Below are 20,954 nucleotides of genomic sequence, written 5' to 3'. Positions count from 1 at the left end.
AAAGGCTGTGTGAGGATGGAGGAATATGCGGGGGGCTCCTAGGTGGAACCTCAGACTCTCTGTTTCTGCCCTTTACACATCACACTCAATCACTTCAGTCCAGTCCATGAATAGATCTTATTAACCCCTCTCCTATATGACTGCAGCCAGATATCACCAAAGTGTGCAGTGTCACCGTTTGTCTCCTTGTGTTGGGTTTTTTCTCAGGGTCTGGGCAGCTGGGTTGGTTCAAAGCATGTCACAGGCTTTGTGGCATTTGATCCAGCACCTTCCTGTAACTGCCAGGGATGCTTCTGTCTAATCCCAGCTCATACCAGGAAGATGAAAAAAGAGGTATTTTCCTCATGTCCATCAGTGGTGGCTCAGTGGCATTGCAGTGGCCTTGAGCTAGTGAGCCATTGAATCATAGAATCACAGAATGGTTTGGGCTGGAAAGGACCTTAAGATCAGCCAGTTCCAAACCCCCTGCCATGGGCAGGGACACCTCACACTAGACCATGTCACCCAAGGCTCTGTCCAACCTGGCCTTGAACACTGCCAGGGATGGAGCATTCACCACTTCTCTGGGCACCCTGTGTCAGCACCTCAGCACCCTCACAGTAAAGAACTTCTTCCTTAGATCTAACCTGAACTTCCCCTGTTTCAGTTTGAACCCATCACCCCTTGTCCTATCACTCCAGTCCCTGATGAAGAGTCCTTCTCCAGCATCCGTGTAGCCCCCTTCAGACACTGGAAGCTGCTCTGAGGTCTCCACACAGCTTCTCTTCTCCAGGCTGAACAGCCCCAACTTTCTCAGCCTGTCTCCATACAGGAGGTGCTCCAGCCCCTGCTCATCCTCGTGGCCTCCTCTGGACTTGCTCCAACAGCTCCATGTCCGTCTTATGTTGAGGACACCAGAACTGGACACAATACTCCAAGTGGGGTCTCACAAGAGCAGAGTAGAATGCCAGGATCACCTCATTTGACCTGCTGGTCACACTTCTTTTGGTGCAGCCCACAATACCATTGGCAAGTCCTCAACAGGGAGACTTTCTTCCCACAGAGACACAGGAAAATCAACCTGTGGAGGGGACAAGAAGGGGGCAGCAACATCAGGTTCAGGTTACTAGAGATGCTCAGGCACTAGCACTGTGGGGAAGGCTGGAGCCCTCTTTAGTGTGTCCAGCACTTCATAAATTTCAGAGAGATTCAGGGCAAGGAGCCAGATGTTTGGGGAGAAATTCTGAGCACTAAAGACAAGTGGAAATATTTCTTTCTCTTTTTTTTTGGTAGTGTGTATTTTTTCCCATTAGTTGCAAGGCTATATTTAGAAGAGAGGGGGGGAGAGAGAGAGCACGAGAGAGAGATTAGGCATTTCTTCGTATTCTTGTAGTCACTCCAGTTGTTCTGCTTGTAGGAACAGATGTCTCTGTCCTGGGGTGATAGCATTCAGGTCCACGAGGAAATTTTCTTCCCTGCAGCTCCTCTAACATAGAAGGGAGATCGAGCCAGAGGTAAGTCAGTCCATCGTGGAAGAATACACTGCAGGGACCATTGCAGTGAATGCTGTGGGAGAGTGGTCAGAGAGAAAGGGGGGGATTGGAGATGTGGCAGCAGGAGACCAGGAGGCAATTGCTGGAGACTGGACCATAAATCCAGAGTGGAAAGCATGGCTATTGCAGCAGGGAGCAATGGAAAGGATGGCAGTGGAGAGAGTCCTGCACCGAACATGTGGATGTGAAGCTTAGGAAGCTCCTGGCTCTGCCCATGTGGCTGGTACACCGTCAGTTGGCATCTAACCTGCAGAGCCAGGCTGTGCCGGTGGCTGTGAGGAGCTGCAAGCAGGTTCTCCTGCTGTGAGCTTCTCTGCTTCTGGGTTTTGGGGCAGTGCTGTGATATTTGGAGATGGGGGTTTGATGAAAAGTGTGTTATAGTACTGGCTTTCCTTCACTGAAGTACTATTGTCAGCTCTTGTAAGGAGTGGGATGATGTCTTGTTTGTATCTGTGTATTCCCAGACATAATTCAAGTTTGGGGAAATGTGTTCACGGAGGTTTTGGGACCCAGCAGAGGAGATGGTGCACTGGGACCATCTGTGACTGGGGATGTTTTACCTCTCTTTGGCTGTGCAGCAGTGTATGAGCTCAGCTCTAGGAAAGATGCTGTTTCCTTTCTCTGAACACACTTACTGGCTCAGTCTAAGGAGAAGCAGATCCTTTCCAAGCTCCTTACCCAGGTCGGTTCAGAAATGCTCCCTGCATCCATAGCAATACACTTACCAACAGCTCCAAGTGTTTCCAGATTAACCTGGAAACCTGCAGCACTATGGGCTCTGCCTGCAGAGCACAGTCTCATACATGGCTAGCAAAGGAAACCACAGAGCCCAGCCTCCCAAAGGGTTAAGATGTGCTTGTCCATCCTGGGATGCCTCAAGAAATGCCTGTTCCCTGTCCAGGTCTCCCATCCCGCTGCATTCCCTGGGCCAAGCCCACACAGGGCTCCATGCCTCGGTTTCTCCCTGCAGCCAAGAGAGCAGCACAACCTGAAGTTGTGCAGAGCTGCATCCATGGAGGGCTGGTTTGCTGCTCATGATGCATGTGACCCTTCTCCCTGCTGCATCATCCCTTTGTCCCTACATGCATCTATGTCACCTCTGTTCCCTGTGCTCCCTGGGATATGAGCATTGCTCCTTTATGTCCTGCTGTGCAGGACCCCAGGTAGTCCCCAACAGCAAACCTTTGTTGCTGCTCTTCCCCAACTGTCCTTTTCAGCCTTCTTGCCAAGGGACAGAGCAAAAGCAGGCAGCTGAAGGCAGAAAGAGGGAAAAGTGCTCAAAGATGGCTAAATTTGCAGTTAAAATCTCCTTTTCAAAAGCCAGCAGCAATGCACGGGCCAGATATTGCTCAGTTTAATCTCCTTGATGTTTTTACACTGTGAAGTTCCTGTATGTGCCTATATGGTAATTTTCACTGCAGCCACAATAGCTGTTCTTCCAAACCAACATTTCTAGCACATTGTCCCTAGCACCCTTGAAATGCTAAATGGATTACTGTAATCCCAATAAAATCAAATGCATTTCTCTTGTACTGTTACAGCCTCCCAAGCAGACAGGCACAAATCCATCTCTACTAGCTGGACCTATAAAACTCCAAACCCATGTTTCTTTCCAGATCTACCTTTAAAAACATATTAAATCCTCCTGGAAGAAAATTTCCTCCCCCCGCAAAAGATATTCCTTCTCCTCATAGTACACTGGTCCACAAAAGACAGTCAGGGATACACGCAGGAAGCGATGCTCTGATTTCTCTTGGAGTATCATGGATAGAAATACACAGCATCTACCACAGAGATGTCATTCCATGCTCTCTTGTGACAGATGGCACTTGGTCCGAGCCCTGACAGGCTATGAGATACTAGTCTTTTACATGCTAACAGCTTGATTTATAGAGCTTCCCCCAAGACAATATTTCTGTCACTCCAAGGCTAAGATGTGGTGATGCAGAAAAGAGGGACATGAAAAATGCAAAGGTATCAGTTGTAAATGTCTAAATGTTTCAGGAGGGACTTTTCTACAGTGTGGTGTAAACTAGCAAAAGGAGGTGTAAAACATTTATTAGTACTTTAAGGTGACCAGTACCAGCAAACCTCATCAGAGATGTGCTGAAGGACCTCTCTGGACCCCAGCCACCATTGCTGGGATCACGTTTGCAGGTCTGGAGGGGCAATGCATGTACATTCCCACTTCTTTGTTTGCTTGTACATGTACATCTGAGCTCCCTTTTCTCAAAGGATGACACATTATTGCTGCAAATGAGTATAGGGGAGGTATAAGCTCATAAGAAATCTGCCAGCACATGAATTTCCTGTGCTGTGTGTCTTTGGGAGCTTCATTCCTTATTTTCCATGCATGCTTAGGACAGAGCTGGGGAGGACCATGCAGATCTTTCCAAGTTTTAAATAGGTTGTCTCTGGGGTGTCCAGGACTGATCTGACTCCTGGTTTTAAGCAGCAGGTTCAAGCCTAGATGCAGAGAATGGGCATCTGGGCCAAGCTGAGTGACTTCCTTCCCATCTGGGTCACTTTGCTCTGTGAAGAACAGGAATGCAGTTTGGAGACTTAGTGCTCTCCCTCTTCTAACTGGCAGTGATCCCTCACGGCTTTGCATGACCTGTTGGACTAAATCATTGCTGGGCACCCACAGGCTATTGCTTGTCCAAACTGAATCAGGCACTCACTGATCCTTACTCTCAGAGGACCTGATTTTGGTCCTATGCAAGGGAGCATAAGGTCCATCCATGTGCACACACACAACTGAACACAGCATAATGGGTGGAACTCAGACCACAACTCACTGCAATACCCATATCCTGGCCCTCAGAGATGAAGGACCACATGTAGGCTAACTGGGCATATCAGGCAGGAGGCAGACAGCTCAATAGAACATCAGCAACACCAGCCCAACAACCAACATCACTGCATTAGCTTCTACACATCCTTAGTCTGAGATTGGTTACGTGACTTGAAGGACAACCCTTGCTATGCCTAGGACTGAACACCCACGTTTTATCTCTGGCCAGATGGTGATTCTGGTTCCTATGGGCAACATTAGAGATCAATAAGGGGGTTAATCCCTTTTCCTGTTTGCGAAGTTCACACCTTTCTCCTTCCAGACAAAGGTTGTAATTCAGCACATGAACATGCAAACATGAACAAAGTAGGAGTTGCTGGCCATCACACTCTTCATTAGACATGGGCAGGCACGCCATGGCTGACCAGTGCAGACACCAGGTAATGAGCTATCATCTGCCCCAGTCAGGCTGGTTCTGCCATGGGGAAAAGATGCAACGTGGTATAAATCTGAGATTCTTTCATGTCAGGATAGCATGAGAGGCAATGGTCTCTCTTTGCAAATCCAGCCTTGTTTACAGTGTTTAAATGCCAAAGCAACTTTGACTTTGCAGTGAAAAAGACCTAAATGAAAGGCTGTGTGGTGGGGAGTGCTAGCATCTCCTTGTAGCTTCATATTAGAGGAAACTAGGATCACTCGCAGTTCCTATTTGTGTGTTTGTCAGTTCTGATTTCCTCCATCCTCCTAATGTTTTTCAACTTGTTGGCTAATTTCAGCCAAGCTTTGGCAGAAGGGAAAGATCACCTCCATTTGCAGGAAATTAGGCAGCAAAGTGAGAAGAAAGTCAAACAAGTATTGGAGCCAAGGGAAGAGCTAGAACGTGAGTGCTCCTCCATGCAGCCAAGTGTCCCCATGGGAAGCAGTTATAATAAGCAGCTCAACCAGGGCAAAGCATTCATCCACCCCCACGAGCCACTGCATGAGACCTTAAGAAAGCAGGTGTCATTGCATCCGACACTCACAGAACTCTGTGGTTTGTGTCCCTAAAGCATCTTCTATTTCCATGGCATTGGAGGGGAGGGAATAATCCAACTCTGAACTGGGTTTAACTATTTCCAACTGACATTCCCAAGCAGTTGGGTGTTTCATACACCCTGTCTGGCCACCTGCAGACCTGGAGAGCTCTAGAAGACATCAATGCCCAGGAACCAAGTGAGAGCAGAGAGGCAATGTTCAAAAATACGGGATCTTCCCTGGGAATAGCCCCATTTCTGCTTCGGGATGGAGTCTTTCTCCCCAGCACCTTAGCTTCCTTCTTACAGCCTGAGGGCTAGATAGGCACCAGCTTTTCCCTTTCAGCAGCTGGATTCATTCCCTTTCTCTCCTTTTCTCACTGTCAGCAAATCCACCCTCCCCTGGCTGAGCATGAGGGACACAGAACAGGCTTTACCACGTATAGGGCAAGGTCCTCAACATGCACAAAAACACCATATTTGGCCAGTTTGAGCCAGAGTTGAGTGAGAGCTTGCCAGAAGAATCATACAATTTAAGCTGAAAGAGAGGGACTTTAACCCTTCATATATAAATACGATGATAAATCACTCAGGGAACTTTAAACACAGAAAAGCTGCAAAACTAAACACATTCTGCTGCCATCCCAGGCTGCAGAGTAACACTAACAGAGTGAGGGGGACGGGGGGATGATAGGGGAGCAAGGTTGCTATATGGGATGTTCTGATTCAGGGAAATGAGAAAAGCTGAAGCTGTTTATATTAAATAACACTTGCTCGTGCTTGTTAATGTCCTTTTCATCTTTCCAGCCCCAGTGCATGGCTCTCTTGTTCTCTGTCTCTGGGTCTGCACGCAGAGATCCTATCTGCACGCACCAATAAATAACCCTTTTGGCGAGCGGTTAGGACAAAGCTCATTTTGCCTTTTCTTTTGTATCCCATTATTTAAGTTGCTGAGCCAGAGCCAAAAGTCCCCTGGGTCAAAGAAGTGAACCCTGGTAACTTCAGCAAGGGTGAGGCTTAAGGCTGACACCAACCAAAATGCTGGGTGGAATGAAACACAGGATGGTCAAGGATGTCCTCCTGGGGCAGACGTAGCACTGAGATGTCCATGACAGATGAACAAGTGTGATGCCAAGCAGCGAGAGAGCAAAGGAAGAGGCTGCAGGACCTGTTTCAGCACAGAGACCATCTGTTTCCTATTTGGCCCAAGAACGATGGAACTGGTTGTGTCATGCAACAGTGAGAGAGTGTTTCAGAACAAGTCCCCCTTTCCCGGTGCTGAGCACAGACCTTTATCAGAAGGAGAGAAACCAGGTCAACCTCCAGTCTCCATCCCTGCCCTTATCCCATTTCTAGCCAGATGCCTGCTGTACTTTTAAGGAAATGCTACCCATGGTCTCACAGCCAGACAGACAAAATCCAGCCTGAGAGGTATAATATAACAGCATAGGCCAACTGGCAGAGGCAGGCAGCACTCAGAAGGATGCATGTTTACCCATCTTGAGCTTTGCAGAATGACAGCTCCATGGAAATCCGGGGGGCTGAGAGCTGGATGAGGCATGAAGAAAGCTGAGCTCCAAACTGACTGAAGATTATAGGAAGGGGGTTAGCACAAAGGATGTTCACTCTGTAAGCAAAGGTGATTATGGTTCTCACAGCTCTGCATAAGCTCGTGCCATAGCTGTGAGTAATAAACAGTGTAAAACATAGCAAGTGACTCAGAATTAGACAAATGCATATTCACTGAATACTCTCTACTGCATGCTAAGGAATGGGATGGGTGATTTTGTCTTCTCCACTTGCTGAAGTTACCAGGGTTCACTTCCTTGAGCCAGGGGACTTTTGGATCTGGCTCAGCAATCTAAGAAATGGGATCCCAAAACCCCCCATATTTAGTCATGCCCCTCACTGATTGCTGTGTGTCACCCCTCTGCAGAGATGGGGAGCTGAAGTGACTCACTTCAACACCTCTATGAGTATTTCTGGTGGCAGAGAGACCTGGTCGAGGTCATTTTTGGACTTGGGCAGGGGAGCAGACCTGGGAATCTTTGGGAATGTTTGCTTATCCTCAGACACGAGGTCACGCTGCCTTTCTGTGCCTTGTTCACCCTGCCTTAAAACGGGGCAACGCAGCTTTCTCAAGTGCTTGGAGTCCCACAGTGGAAAAATACTTAGTAACTTTTAACCAGGGATTTGGTCCAGCCTTGTCTCATTAAAAGCACTCAGAGGAATGCTGCTGCTTTGCTAGTCCAGTTCTCTATCCCTTCTGCTTGGGAGGCTTAAGATGAGGGCAAAGAAAGGAAAAGGCCATTCACCCAAGCACCCATCAGTACCAATGTGATTTTCCCCACTGCAGCCCAAGCTGCAGGTTGTCAGTGAGGAAATCTTCAGAATTAACTTAATTTCTTGGGATTTCTTTCTATAGTTCCTTGGATTTTGTGTTCAGGCAGGGCAGCGATGGACTGGGAAAAGACACAAACTCTAATTCAGCTCCTCTGCATAGTCCATTTGGTAAACCAAATGCTACCTGTTGGTTTTTAGCAGTTTACAATATCTGGAACTTATTTCATTGCACATGGGGCTCAGAGGAACACTGTATGATGATGATTTTAATCCCTGTGCATGGACGGTTACTCATAGCAGATCATTTTCTATTAGTCTGCAAAGTGCCTTATGTACCTCAATAGCATCGTGAAGATGAAGAACACTTGAATTCATTTTGAGTTACTGACTTCACTGAAAAGGCAGAATGTAAGATGAGTATCACTTGTTTGTGATAATGGATCTGAAACAAGATAAATCTCCTATAGGAGACAAGCTGTCAAAAAGATGTCAAATTAATACAGAAATTACAAACTGAGAGTATAGAATTACAATAAGAAGACAAATATATACTCAACTCAATAGTTTCTAGTACATGCTAAGGGATGGGATGGGTGATTTTGTCTTCTCCTCTTTCTCAACTATAGGATCATAGAACTGTTTGGGTTGGAGGGGACCTTCAAAGGTCATCTGCTCCATTCATACAACAAGCTTACACAGTACTAAAGGAGCAACAAAGTCTTTATTCCCTGGTTTGCACTGGTGCAGTGGCTTCCGCAGTGCTCCTCTTGACAGCATCTGCACAGAGGAATCTGGGAGCAGGTCCAGGCATCTGCTCATTTGTTTTTGTAATTCAAGGGTGAAACAAATAGAGAAGATCAGATGGTGAGAATGTTAGAAAAACATTAGAAAACGGGCCAGCATCCTGCATCCCCCCCATGCATCTTCCTCAGGTGCCAGACTTTGCAACTCCTCCATCTTCAGCCAGTCTTGGGTCTGGTTTTTCCTGTTATTCCCCCTCAGCGTGCTTGGCACAAAGTGTAAAGAGACAAGACTCTCCCCCAGGAGTCTGGAAGCTCAATCAGACCCAGACAAAATAATGTGAACATGTGTGCTACTTTGGCTGCCACCGAGTTCAGTGCAGGGTGAGGTAATCTGGTCACTCCTGAAACACAGGATGTCCCAGTGTCTGGTTGCTGCTGGAGATGGCCTAAGTGCAGAAGTGGACAGAAGTTAGCATTGCTCCTCTTTGCCCAGCAGTTCTTTGGGATATTACTGGTGGTCTGACCCCAGGCTCCAGGATTTCAGTCCTGCAGCATAATCTGGACCCGGGTTTTAGGGTTGAGCACCAGCCATTCCAATGGGCAATTCAAGTCCTTAGGCTTGAGTGGCTATTTAAACAGAAATGCCATTTGATTAGAAATATCCTTCCAAATTAAAGGGTATTAAAACCAGCTTTTCCTTTCATACCACTTCTATAGAGTAGGTAAGAGGCAAGAAGAAACTAAAGCAATCATCAGACTCCAGGCCAACAGACCCACGTCCTATCATGATGGCAAAGTCACTTCTGCAAGGATTTTCAGAGGGAACATCACACCTGGTCTTCTAAATTCTCAATCCTAATCTCTGTTTTTGCTTCAAAAATGTTCTGCTTCATGTTCACTTGGCTTGAATGAACCATACAGAATGACCATGACTAGGCTGTAGCATCTTGTGAGGACTCTTGATCTTGAGTGTTGACCATTTACCAAACGTTCTTCATTTCCAGCCCTCTCCAAAATAAGAAAGGTTGGGAAAGCACACACTCTTTGATCACACAGTCCTCCACAGAAGCTGCCTGGCCATATCCTATGACCCCATTCAGCAGTACAGGCTGGGAATTGCTCTGCTGACAAAGACATGGGTGTTATGGTGGACCTTAAACTGAAAACGAACCAGCAAGCAGTGTACACTCACTGCAGGCAAGGCAAAGTACACACTGTGCTACATGGGGAGACTCATGTTCAGCAAACAGAGAGGAGTTGTTGCTCTATCAGTTCATCATTGGTGAGGTGCCTAGTTTGGACCACGCTGTTCAGGGGAACGTTGAAAGACAGGAAATTGGTCAGCAGAGGTTTTACCAGGTTGGGATGAACACACCAGTACAGCCTGAGGCTAACTAGCTGGATAGTGTCTTTGCAGAGGACGTGGGGGTCCCGGTGGATTCCAAGTTGCACATGAGCCAGCAATTCACCCTTGGGAGAAAGAAGACCAACAGCCTCCTGGATTGCCTTAGGAGGAGCATTGCCAGCAGGCCAAGGGAGGAGATTAAGTGCTCAGCACTCAAAACACATCAGGAATATTGTGACCAGCAAATACACAGAGACTTGGGAATCTCTTCTCCTAAACCTCAGTTCCCCAGCTTTTCATTCCAGAAATCTGGAAGCCTTCTACTTTTGTCAGGAGTTGCAGAAGTGTTCAAGGTCTTGGGAGTTGCATCTAGCAGGGATTTGTAGTTCATTAGCCCAACAAGCAAGGGTTTGGTGGCTGAGCAGGAAAAGCCTTTGTGACTCACCAGGCAGGCTCAGAGCTGCTGTGATGCTCTCTGGATCCCATTAGGACTGTCCCTGCAAAACACTTTTGGCCAGCAGGAACTCTCCTGAGAATCCACTTTTCACTGAAAGGCTTCTGACTTAGGTAGCTTCTTCCTTTGCTTTGTACATGGCCACCAACAGCTTGAAGCATCTCACAGGCAATGGGACACCTTCAGTACATCCTCCTGACCCCCACAAGCAGCAGAAGGGATTAGTGCAGGCAGAAAGCCAGCTGCCAGAGGATGGTTCATGCCGGGGGGAGCTGGATATCCAGACTCCCTTGGCAACACAAGCCTTCCTCATTGAGACACACTGTGGTTCCTGTGAGTAGTGGGAGATGTGCTTGCTGCTCCTGCTCTCCCAGTCCTTCCTCACTTGGCTCTTTGGTAGCAGGGATTTCAAACTCTCATAACTCACATCTTTCAGCACCATTCTTTGCTGATTGAAGCTGATTTTTTTTTTAACCTCAAAATCCTGCTCAGCTGCTTTGAGATATTCCAGACATTTTTCAACCATTTATTTTTATTGAAACAAGCCAAGTTTCTGTATATATTTGACTTTTTTTTATCTTTTTAATATACAAATCAGTTTAAAATAGTGTGTAAGTCAGGAATGATTTGCAAATTAAACTGTCAGACCCTGGCAGGAGCAGCAGCTGACGCCCTTGATTTGAAATCTCCTGGCTGCTGGTGCTGTAAGCGCAGATCTCTAGAAGATGCCACACAACCTGTTTGGAAAATGCAGCCCTCGTTTGATTTCATAGAGTCATAGAATGGTTTGGGTTGGAAAGGACCTTAAGATCAGCCAGTTCCAAACCCCCTGCAATGACCAGGGACACCTCATACTAAACCATGTCACCCAAGGCTCTGTCCAGCCTGGCCTTGAACACTGCCAGGGATGGAGCATTTACCACTTCTCTGGGCACCCTGTGCCAGCGCCTCAGCACCCTCACAGTAAAGAACTTCTTCCTTAGATCCAACCTGAACTTCCCCTGTTCCAGTTTGAACCCACCACCCCTTGTCCTGTCACTCCAGTCCCTGATGAAGAGACCCTCCCCAGCATCCGAGTAGCCTCCTTCAGACCCTGGACGCTGCTCTGAGGTCTCCACGCAGCTTCTTTTCTCCAGGAGGAAGTCCTAACAGTTCCCAACATGCTGCTGCGTGTAACTCTGGTCACCAGCCCAGGGAAGGGATGTGATGTTTTAGGAGTCAAATACTGGAGCTATGGTTATGCCAAGAGGTTGGGCAAATGTCTTCTGGCTGCCAGCACTATCCTGCTCCCATTGCAGTGCAGGAAGAGCCTCCAGCTGGGAAGAAGCTGCTCCATTGGAGGAAGGATCAAATGGATAAGCACCATGTTCAGGAAACAAGACTTGGTAGGAGCTTCATATTGGCCCTCCTATAACAGCAGATTATTGGCCTGTGCCTCCATGAGCATCCATGCACCCTGCTTGGACTCAAGCAACCCCGTCTACTTCTCTGGGCCATTCAACATGACCGTGTGTATGTCCCCTGTCTTCCCCCTCTCCTTTACTCCCCTTGGCATAGTTCACATGTCTGTTCTTCCTCAGGCCTTAAAACCACTTTTGCACAGGGCAGAGGAAGAGAAACTTGAAGTGGGGATTGTGTGTCTTCTCCAATACACGTATCTGGAACCACTGGAAGACAGTAATTATAAACCCAGGTATTTTCCTACTGATTACTGGTATCTCATATTAGCAGATGAAACTCAGCTCAGAGAGTGCAGCAATATATAGACCTACTGAGAACATGGTTGCAATGTCCTTAGGTGTCAATATTTTGAGTTCTCAGGAACGCTGACATCCCCATCAATATCCCTTTGTTTCTTCTCTTCCAGATCACTGGGAAGGCAGTGACCATGCCGACCTCCTCCACTCAGCTGCCAGCCCTTGACTCTATCAACACCACCCAGCAACCCAACTCCAGCATCTACTTGTTCTCCAAGTTCATCCACCCTGACACAGAACTGTACACAGAATTCTACAGCCTATGGATTGCCCTGATGGTGGTCAATGCCATCATTTTCCTGGTGGGTGTTGTGCTGAACAGCTTGGCACTGTATGTCTTCTGCTTCCGTACCAAGACGAAAACCACCTCTGTTATTTACACCATCAACTTGATTGTAACTGATCTCTTGGTGGGCTTTTCCTTGCCTGTCCGGATCATCATGTTCTACAGCACAGGGGACTGCCTCAATTGTTCCTTGGTTCATATCTTTGGCTACTTTGTCAACATGTACTGCAGCATCCTCTTCTTGACGTGCATCTGCGTTGACCGCTACCTGGCAATCGTGCAGGTGGAGGCCTCACGTAAATGGAGGAACCCCACATGTGCCAAGGGGATCTGTGTCTTCATTTGGATCTTTGCCACTGCGGTAACTTTCTCCATCCTGACCATGGCAATACAGTTTGCTGAGTGCTGCCTCTCCAAGATTCTGGTCCTGATGGTGTGCGAGTACTTCTTCCCCCTCATCATCATCATCTTCTTCACCACCAGGATTATGTGTGCTCTGTCCAAGCCCAGCCTCATGCACCAGAGTCGGGAGAGGAGAATGAGGGCTGTGCAACTCCTTATCACTGTCCTCATCATCTTCATGATCTGCTTCACTCCTTTTCACGTGCGACAGGTAGCAATCTCCATCAACCCAGACATGCCCCATGGTGTCAGCCGCCTCGTCTACCATGTGACAGTGACTCTGAGTAGCCTCAATAGCTGCATGGACCCCATCGTCTACTGCTTTGTCACCAATAACTTCCAGTCGACCATGAAAAACATCTTTAGGAAAACCGAGCCAGAGCAAACCAGTGTGGACATCCTGGGCATGAAAAAGAACTCCAAGGCCCCCAATGCAATCATCGCCTTCTCAAACACAATAGGAAGCCCTGTGAGCTTGCCATCACCAAGCAGTGTCCAGATATAACCCACATCTGATGGGACACAGTAAGCCAGTGTAGTGACGCTGGAATCTTGCTAGGATGCACAGTACTATTGTCTTTGACCTCTTTGTTTTTTAGGCTGAGGTTCAGAATGACAGTGGTGGAATTTATTCCTCAAGAACATCGTGGTCTGTTTGGAAAATGGAACTTGCAGTGATTTTAGTACCAAAACAAAAGAGAATCCATTAATTACTGTTCCAAATGGGAAAGTTTCCTTTGTATTTTAATACAGACATTTTGCTAGCAACAAATTCTTCACTGTGGTTTTCTTTTCATGTTTCACATTGTAATGCAACACTCCTGGGATGACCTAGAAAGCAGCAAAGCTCTGTTTTCTATGAAAGCTTTTGGGCTTTGACCATGTGTTTAAGAGTAAAGGATAAGAGGGATGTTTCCAGAGCTGTCCACCACAAAGATTTTAGATGCCAGTGGAGTGAGAAAGAAAGTATTCTAACCCACTTGTCACTAGTAACTACTCATGTGTTTCTGATAAAGCCTGAACCTTCTCAGTGAAGAGGAGATGCAATCAAACAGTAAAGTCTCCTCTCACTATTTCAGCTATAAGCAGAAAGCACATGTGGGTGTATATGTTTTCACACACATTGTTTGGGCTTGGGGAGAGGTTAAAGATGTGTTCCACCTTTATTTGGATTACTAAATCTCCGAAACTGTATACAAAAAAGCATACAAAAAGAGCATGAACCAAAAAGCTGTGAAAATGAACATGCTTTCCAGCAAACTCTGCTGTTCTGCTGTCTTCCCTGAAGAACAGCCAGGATGAAAAGCAGAACCAGACTAGGATGCTATATACTGCTCTCCTTTGATTTTTCTTCCTGGCATGTTGTAAAATCAGGGCTCACTGTCCTAATTCCCACTGTCAGTCCATCCACTCAGTCACTTCAATGCTGATGCTTCCAAGGACAGAAAAAGAAGCCATCTCAGGCATCTAGGCTGAAATTCACCCCAGTCACTAAAATGATTTAAGTCACTACCGTGATTTAAGAGCCACATTTAAGAGATATGTGAGGCTAAGGATGCCACAAAATTCTGTCCACAATGGTTGCTAAATGTTTTAGGCTACATTGTACCTGTAAAGCAATGTGAATACAAAAAATTATCCTAGGAAAACAGCAAAACCTGCAGCATGAACAGCAATAACTCTTGTCATTGCTCCATGTCTCCTCACCCACATGCCTATTGCTCCTGCAGCTGGTTCTGGTGTCCTCAACATAAAAAGGACATGGAGCTGTTGGAGCAAGTCCAGAGGAGGCTACGAGGATGATAAGAGGGCTGGAGCAGCTCCCGTATGGAGACAGGCTGAGAAAGTTGGGGCTGTTCAGCCTGGAGAAGAGAAGCTGTGTGGAGACCTCAGAGTATCGTTCCAGTGTCTGAAGGGGGCTACAAGGATGCTGGGGAGGGACTCTTCATTAGGGACTCTAGTGGTAGGACAAGGGGTAATGGGTTTAAACTTAAACAGGGGAAGTTTAGATTAGATCTAAGGAAGAAGTTCTTCACAGTGAGGGTGCTGAGGCGCTGGAATAGGTTGCCCAAGGAAGTTGTGAATGCTCCAACCCTGGAGGGGTTCAAGGCCAGGTTGGACAGAGCTTTGGGCGACATAGTTTAGTGTGAGGTGTCCCTGCTCATGGCAGGGGGGGTGGAACTAGATGATCTTAAGGTCCTTTCCAACTCTAACTATTCTATGATTCTATGAATTCATAAGGTCTAGTGAACTGCTTTTCCTGGCACTCATTGGTGTTACCATCCAGAATATTAGGGTTTATGGCTGGTTCAAGCTAGGACACCCTAAAGTACTCTGCTTCCCAGGGGTCTGACTATGGGACAACCATCTCCATTTCACAGGAACACAGCATGACCAATGCTACAAACTGCCTCTTGCAACTGAGTTAGCAAGAGTTTGCCTCTTGCAACGTGTGTATGTTTCCCCTAACCTCTTTTTCTGACCAATCCAATGGTAATAAAAATTGCACAGTCAACATCACTGCAATAGAGGGATCTAGGCAGAGGGGAGTATAGCTGTCCCCAGGAGCACTGGGTGTCCCAGTTCCCATTCCAGGCATTGGAGTCTATGGAGGGTGATTCAGCCCGTGGAAGCAGAGGCCTCCCTGACCTCCATGTCACCTAGATCTCCAGGGATATAACAGGAGCCCAGACACCACCTGAACATGGAGACACTTTGGTGCATCTATCTTCACCACACACCAAAGTCCCCCAAAGGAAGGACTCAGTTGCCAGTAGACCAATGCCTGGTGCCATGGTTGGCATGATGGGGTGTCACCTCGCCTCTAGCTCCTGCTGCATGTAAGTGTGGTTCTGCTACAAGCCCTGCACTGTTCTAATGGTCCTATCCCCAATATCCTATAGTATTCACTTCTGCTTGGGCAGCTGAGTCCTGTGCCTGAAGTAAAGTTGTGTATCTGCAACCTACAAATGGGCAGTGTTCAGTCCCTGTTCAGGGACCTGCAGGTCTCACCTAGAACATCAGCATGACACTGTCAGCTGCACTTGGTCCATTAACCATGCTCTTGATCATGCCGGGGCACAGCAATTTGCCATTGCTTGGTGTGTGACCTCTTCGAGGTTTTCCCAAGCAATACAGTGCACTCAGTGCTCTTTTCCTGGGATCTCTGTTCCTTTGAAGAGGATTTTCCTTCCAAGAGGTTGTGATGAGGGTCACCAACACTGTGGCATGAGATGTACGACTGTTATCCTGGTCATTCATTCCCATTCTAAACATGGCCATGAACATGGTAAACCTTCCCAGGGCCCAGCCGTGCTGAGGTTTTCCTTCTACTTTATATATTTCTTTATTCATCTGTAAATCACTGTTTCAGGTACCTAACAATCAATGCCACCCTCTTGGCAGCTCTCTGGCAGCTCTCTGTTAAATGATGCATCAGCACACATGGATTAGGCTCTGACTTCTCAGCCAGGTTGACCACTTCACATTTCTGCCACTGTTTTCCACCAGCCCCTCATTTGGAGAGAGTATTTTATGCCTCAAAGGTCTGCACTTCCCTGCGAACTCCAAAACCTCATGCCCACCAACCCACTCTCAGACCTTTCCATGCCATTCAAGCTGTCAGTAGTGAAAATGTGTGTCACATACACAGCACTGTCTTTTGCCAAGACTACTTCACAGTAACGGGAGGAAAAGTGCAGGCTCAGTGCTTGGCTTATTTCAGTTTCTTTGTTCCAACAAACTACAGCTTCACACCTCCCTTTCTTTTGCTATCAGTGGCTTTTTGCCATGTACAGAAATGTCTTAACATGTCTCTCAGTGCAGTTGCTCATTTGAGGTCAGGATAAAACCTCTGAGAGTATTTGCTTAGATTTTTAAGATCCTAAACAGGGTCTCAGCTGAAGCTCTCTCTGCTGTAACCTTAAGCTGTAGTAGTCTGAATTCTCTTTACTATCAGTGTATTATTCACTCCCTGTAAGAGACACCTGAGTCTGGATAGTTCTCTTTATTTGGTAATGCCTGTTGCCTTACCAGAGATTTCAGTGGTTCTCCATTTTTTACGAGTTCAAAGGCAAGGTCTTGTCCCTTTATCAAGGACACATTCTCCAAAAACTGGAAAGAACCTAGTAATTCCCAAACTAGCCTATTTTTCAGTGACTTTTAGTGTTATCTGTTTAATGCGTGCTGTTTACACATCTTGCTTTTCCTCATGGTCTCTAACCCTTCGATCTGCATCATGTCTCTGCACAGGGTATCTCTTCGGGTTGCCTCTTAGTCCCCAACAGCACTGACAGGGATTGCAATAGTCTTGTTCCCACCCCAACCTGCCCCTTCTGGGATGAGAACAGCCGCACACGATACAATAGGGAAGCCTCCAAGGGCAATGTGAGTAACTCCATTCACCATTAAATACATGCAGACACTGCACATAGAGATCAGCTTTTGCAGGGCAGTCTTTTATGCACAGTACTTAAAGATTTAGATGCCAAATTCATGATGATCCCCAGTAAAATCAGGCACTTAACAGCCTTTGAGAATCTGGATCACTCCCCAGAGGCTGATAGTAATAGGGGTGGATGGGCATTGCATATCATGCTACCCCCACCAAGCAGACAGAACACAGCATTCCCTTAAGAGCTTAACAGCAATAAAGAGCTCTGTAAAATGCCCCAACCTCTCAGGGAATTACAGCATTCAGACCTCTTTGACGTGCTGTGGTTCTCTTGTGCATCTGAAATCCTACGAAGTGAACTGGAAATATCCCCTCTAGCTGCCCAGAGGCTAGCAAAAAAAGATCATGGGATATCTCACACATGTTTCTCAGGATTTCAGTCACTTGCTAACCATGAGCTCGCCTGCTTGAGCCACAACACGCAGGTGTCTGTAGCCTTTGGCATGCCAGGGAATGGGTATCCAGGAATAAAGCTCAGCCTCTTTCTCTCCCTGCTGGGTGTCTCACCTGTGTGGCATTCAGCACAGCCCATGTTTCAGAGCATTTCTGTCTTTGCAAGGCATTTCCTACTGTAGCCCAGAAACCTGTAGCAAGGCAGAGGTGCAGCACAGCCAGCCCTCAGTACACTGCAAACACGTCTGTGCCCAGCAAAGCTGAGAAGTCTCCAGTTCTGCACCAGAAAAGGAGCCCATGGCTCCACATGTGGGGTCATCTGCCAAGATCAGTTCCTCCTGGGCTCTGAGTAGCCTCCCCCTTCCCTCCACCACCGTCTTGAGAACTGTTAATAGGAAGCAACACAGATATGTGCAAAAGCAATTTCTTCCTTCCTCATCCCTCTGGGGTTTGCTGTCCCTCAGCTGTGTGCAGGAGTCTCATTACTCAACCCAGTCAGCACTAGTAAGTCCTATTAGCAGGTGTAGGCTTGACTCGAGGAAAGGCTGAAGTGGAATTGCCCATGTCAGGGCTATCAGCACAGGCCACCTGAAGAAACACCTCATCTATTCTGTACCTGTGGGCTGCCTCCCTCCAGGGTATAAGGACAGGAGAGGCTGTGGGCAAGGATTCGGGAGGAGAAAGCAGGTTCGATCCCCACAGCTGCTCCAGGACAGGGGAAGATGAGGAACACATTGCAGAGGAAAGAGGAACCAGAGCCCAAGAGAAGTAATAACAGAGGAAGGGAAGGAGAGGAAGCCAAAGGGTTAAACAACAAGTGGAGGTCCAGAGAGGGGAGAACAAGGATGAGGAAGCTAGTACAGGGGAAAGCAGCCAGGGAAAATAAGGACCTGACATCCAGCAAAGGATGACACAGGAAAACAAGTGAGGGCTTGGCTTGCTTTTCCCCTTCTGGGCATCATTAGTCCCAAAACAGGAGCTCTAGGGAGGATTCCAGTGCTTGGATTAGAGCTGGAAGACTCCCATTTTAGGAAGAAAAAGCCTAAAACCAGAGCACTTTATCCCCTTCCCATGGTGAGGCCCAGGAGAGGGACAAGAGTGAACTCCCCAGATCTGTCTGAGCTTTTGTGGTCTTTAGGTAGAAGACAGGAGGGTGTCCTGTGTGCAGGGAACGAGGAAGAGGACCTTCATCCCTCCACCCTTGGGAAGAGGGTGCAGGAGGGGATCTGATGCAGTGCTCATGGGCTAATAGCAGCATCCATTGTGTATGCTGGCTACGTCCAGGACTGTCAGGAGAGGTGCTGGGTGATGCTTATGCTGCAGCAGACATCCCATGCTCAGCAGGGCACCCCAGGCTGAGGCAGACTGGGAGATGGCAGCATGTCCCCAAGCACAAGAAATGATTGTCTACCTGACTATACAGTGTACCAGTGCCTTGTGGTGGGTACTGTTCAGCTACTGGGACTTAACAGAGACACAGGGGGGAATACCCACCCGCTTCCCCTCTCTCTGATCCCTTCTTCCCCATATGCAATTCCTTTTCCTCATGCCCCCAGCCTCTTCCATCCCTTCTGCCTTTCCTGCAAGACCCTGTCCCTGTATATTCCCAGGTCTCTAGGCCTCAACTGAAGTCCCAAGTCCTGCCATCCAGGTGTTATAAGCTCAGCAGCTCTCTGAGGTGTGCAAGCTGATGTTTTCCTCTGCTGACTGCTGGCTGGCTGGATAATCATCTACACAACAGCCCCATCCCAAGCTGAGGACGTTGGACCACCAGAGTCCTTTACTCTCAGCAAAGAATTGGCTTTGCTCAGACCTGGCTCCATCCCCCCTCTACACCCAGCAGATGCTGCACAAAGCACCAACACTTCCCTGGCCAAGATAAGTGTTTTTATAACCTGCCAATGCCAGCAGTGTATCAGGGTCTTAGTCCAGGAAACTATCCTTCAGGATGCTTGACATCAGAGATTAATTTAGGAATGGGTCTGAGTTCTAACACAAGTGATTTTGTGTTTCCTTCATGGCTGTATGTAGAGCTAACAGCTCAACTCAGGACTGAGGTTCTCCTTTCCACCTGTCCATGCAACAAGAAAGAGCCTGTCAGATGAAATAAAGCTAAGTTTCCATGTAGGAGAAAGTCCTTCATGGTGATCTAAGAGAAAGCTCACAGAGAGGATCTTCTGCCATCCCAATGAGAAGCTCCATTCTCCTTCTTGTATTTGCTTTAATAAAGCCAAGTCTTCATACTGGGAAGGGCAGACTGCTGTCCATCACCTGTCAACTCCAGGCCACAGAAAAGCAGAGCTAAGTGTTTACCATAGATGTTCAGTTTAAGCTCCATTAATAGCAGGAAATTCAACAACTGGCAGCCCTTGCAGGTCTGCTCTCTCCATTGACCTCACAACACAAGGCCATCTTGGCAACAGCCCACCAAAGAAGTGAAATGTGCTTAGGACCACAAGGAGAGATGAAACAAAGATGAAAGTAGCATGTCCCACATCACTGCTGATGGTGTGTCCTTGTGACTCAGTTGGAGCTGGACCAAGAAATCTCTTTACCTGCCTCCTATCACCCACTCAGTCCAGTTCTCTTGGATAAGAGGACTGGAGCACCTCCCGTATGAAGACAGGCTGAGAAAGTTGGGGCTGTTCAGCCTGGAAAAGAGAAGGCTGCGTGGAGACCTTATAGCAGCCTTCCAGTATCTGAAGGGGGCCTACAAGGATGCTGGGGAGGGACTCTTCATTAGGGACTCTAGTGGTAGGACAAGGGGTAATGGGTTTAAACTTAAACAGGGGAAGTTTAGGTTAGATCTAAGGAAGAAGTTCTTCACAGTGAGGGTGCTGAGGCACTGGAATAGGTTGCCCAAGGAAGTTGTGAATGCTCCAACCCTGGAGGTGTTCAAGGCCAGGCTGGACAGAGCCTTGGGTGACATAGTTTAGTGTGTGGTGTCCCTGCTCATGGCGGGGGGGTTGGAACTAGATGATCTTAAGGTCCTTTCCAACCCTAACTATTCTATGATTCTATAACACACCCAACTTACAGCTCCTGTAAAAGGGCTGAATGGGATGTGAAGAGTTGATTTTCCTGAGCGTTCCGCTCTTGACTGCAAGATGTGATTGAGTAGGTATGGTACAACATGTAAGCCTTTTGTAAGGAGGGAAAGGGAGAGCTTCCTGGAGGTCTGACTTGAAGCTGCTCATTGAAACATAAATATGAGTAGAGGTCAGAACGTGTTGCAGTGTCATGCCTCAGCGGGCAAATGTGACCCAGAGTTCGGTTCTCATATGGGTCATGGAGGGAAGTATATTCAAGCACCAGCTGACTCTCATGTACACATGTACAATGCTCCATGAATGTGTAGATGTGCCAGAATAGGTTTTATTTTGTCAAAATCTTGGTCAAGAGTTCTGGTCCAAACATGTATCTTCCAACCATGTCACCT

General features: G+C 47.4%; 1 protein-coding gene across 1 annotated transcript; it reads left to right on the top strand.

Annotated features, from left to right (window-relative positions):
- Positions 1–1,415: 1,415 nt before the first annotated feature.
- GPR20 (G protein-coupled receptor 20) lies at positions 1,416–13,174 on the top strand. Its single transcript, XM_010021416.1, has 2 exons — positions 1,416–1,493; positions 12,092–13,174. The coding sequence occupies exon 2, from the start codon at positions 12,113–12,115 to the stop codon at positions 13,172–13,174; it is 1,062 nt and encodes a 353-aa protein (XP_010019718.1). The 5' UTR covers positions 1,416–1,493; positions 12,092–12,112.
- The last annotated feature ends 7,780 nt before the right edge of the window (positions 13,175–20,954 follow it).

Source organism: Nestor notabilis, unplaced genomic scaffold (assembly GCF_000696875.1).
Source record: "Nestor notabilis isolate BGI_N333 unplaced genomic scaffold, ASM69687v1 scaffold11489, whole genome shotgun sequence".
Classification (NCBI taxonomy): domain Eukaryota; kingdom Metazoa; phylum Chordata; class Aves; order Psittaciformes; family Psittacidae; genus Nestor; species Nestor notabilis.
This window is presented reverse-complemented; position numbering and strand designations above follow the sequence as displayed.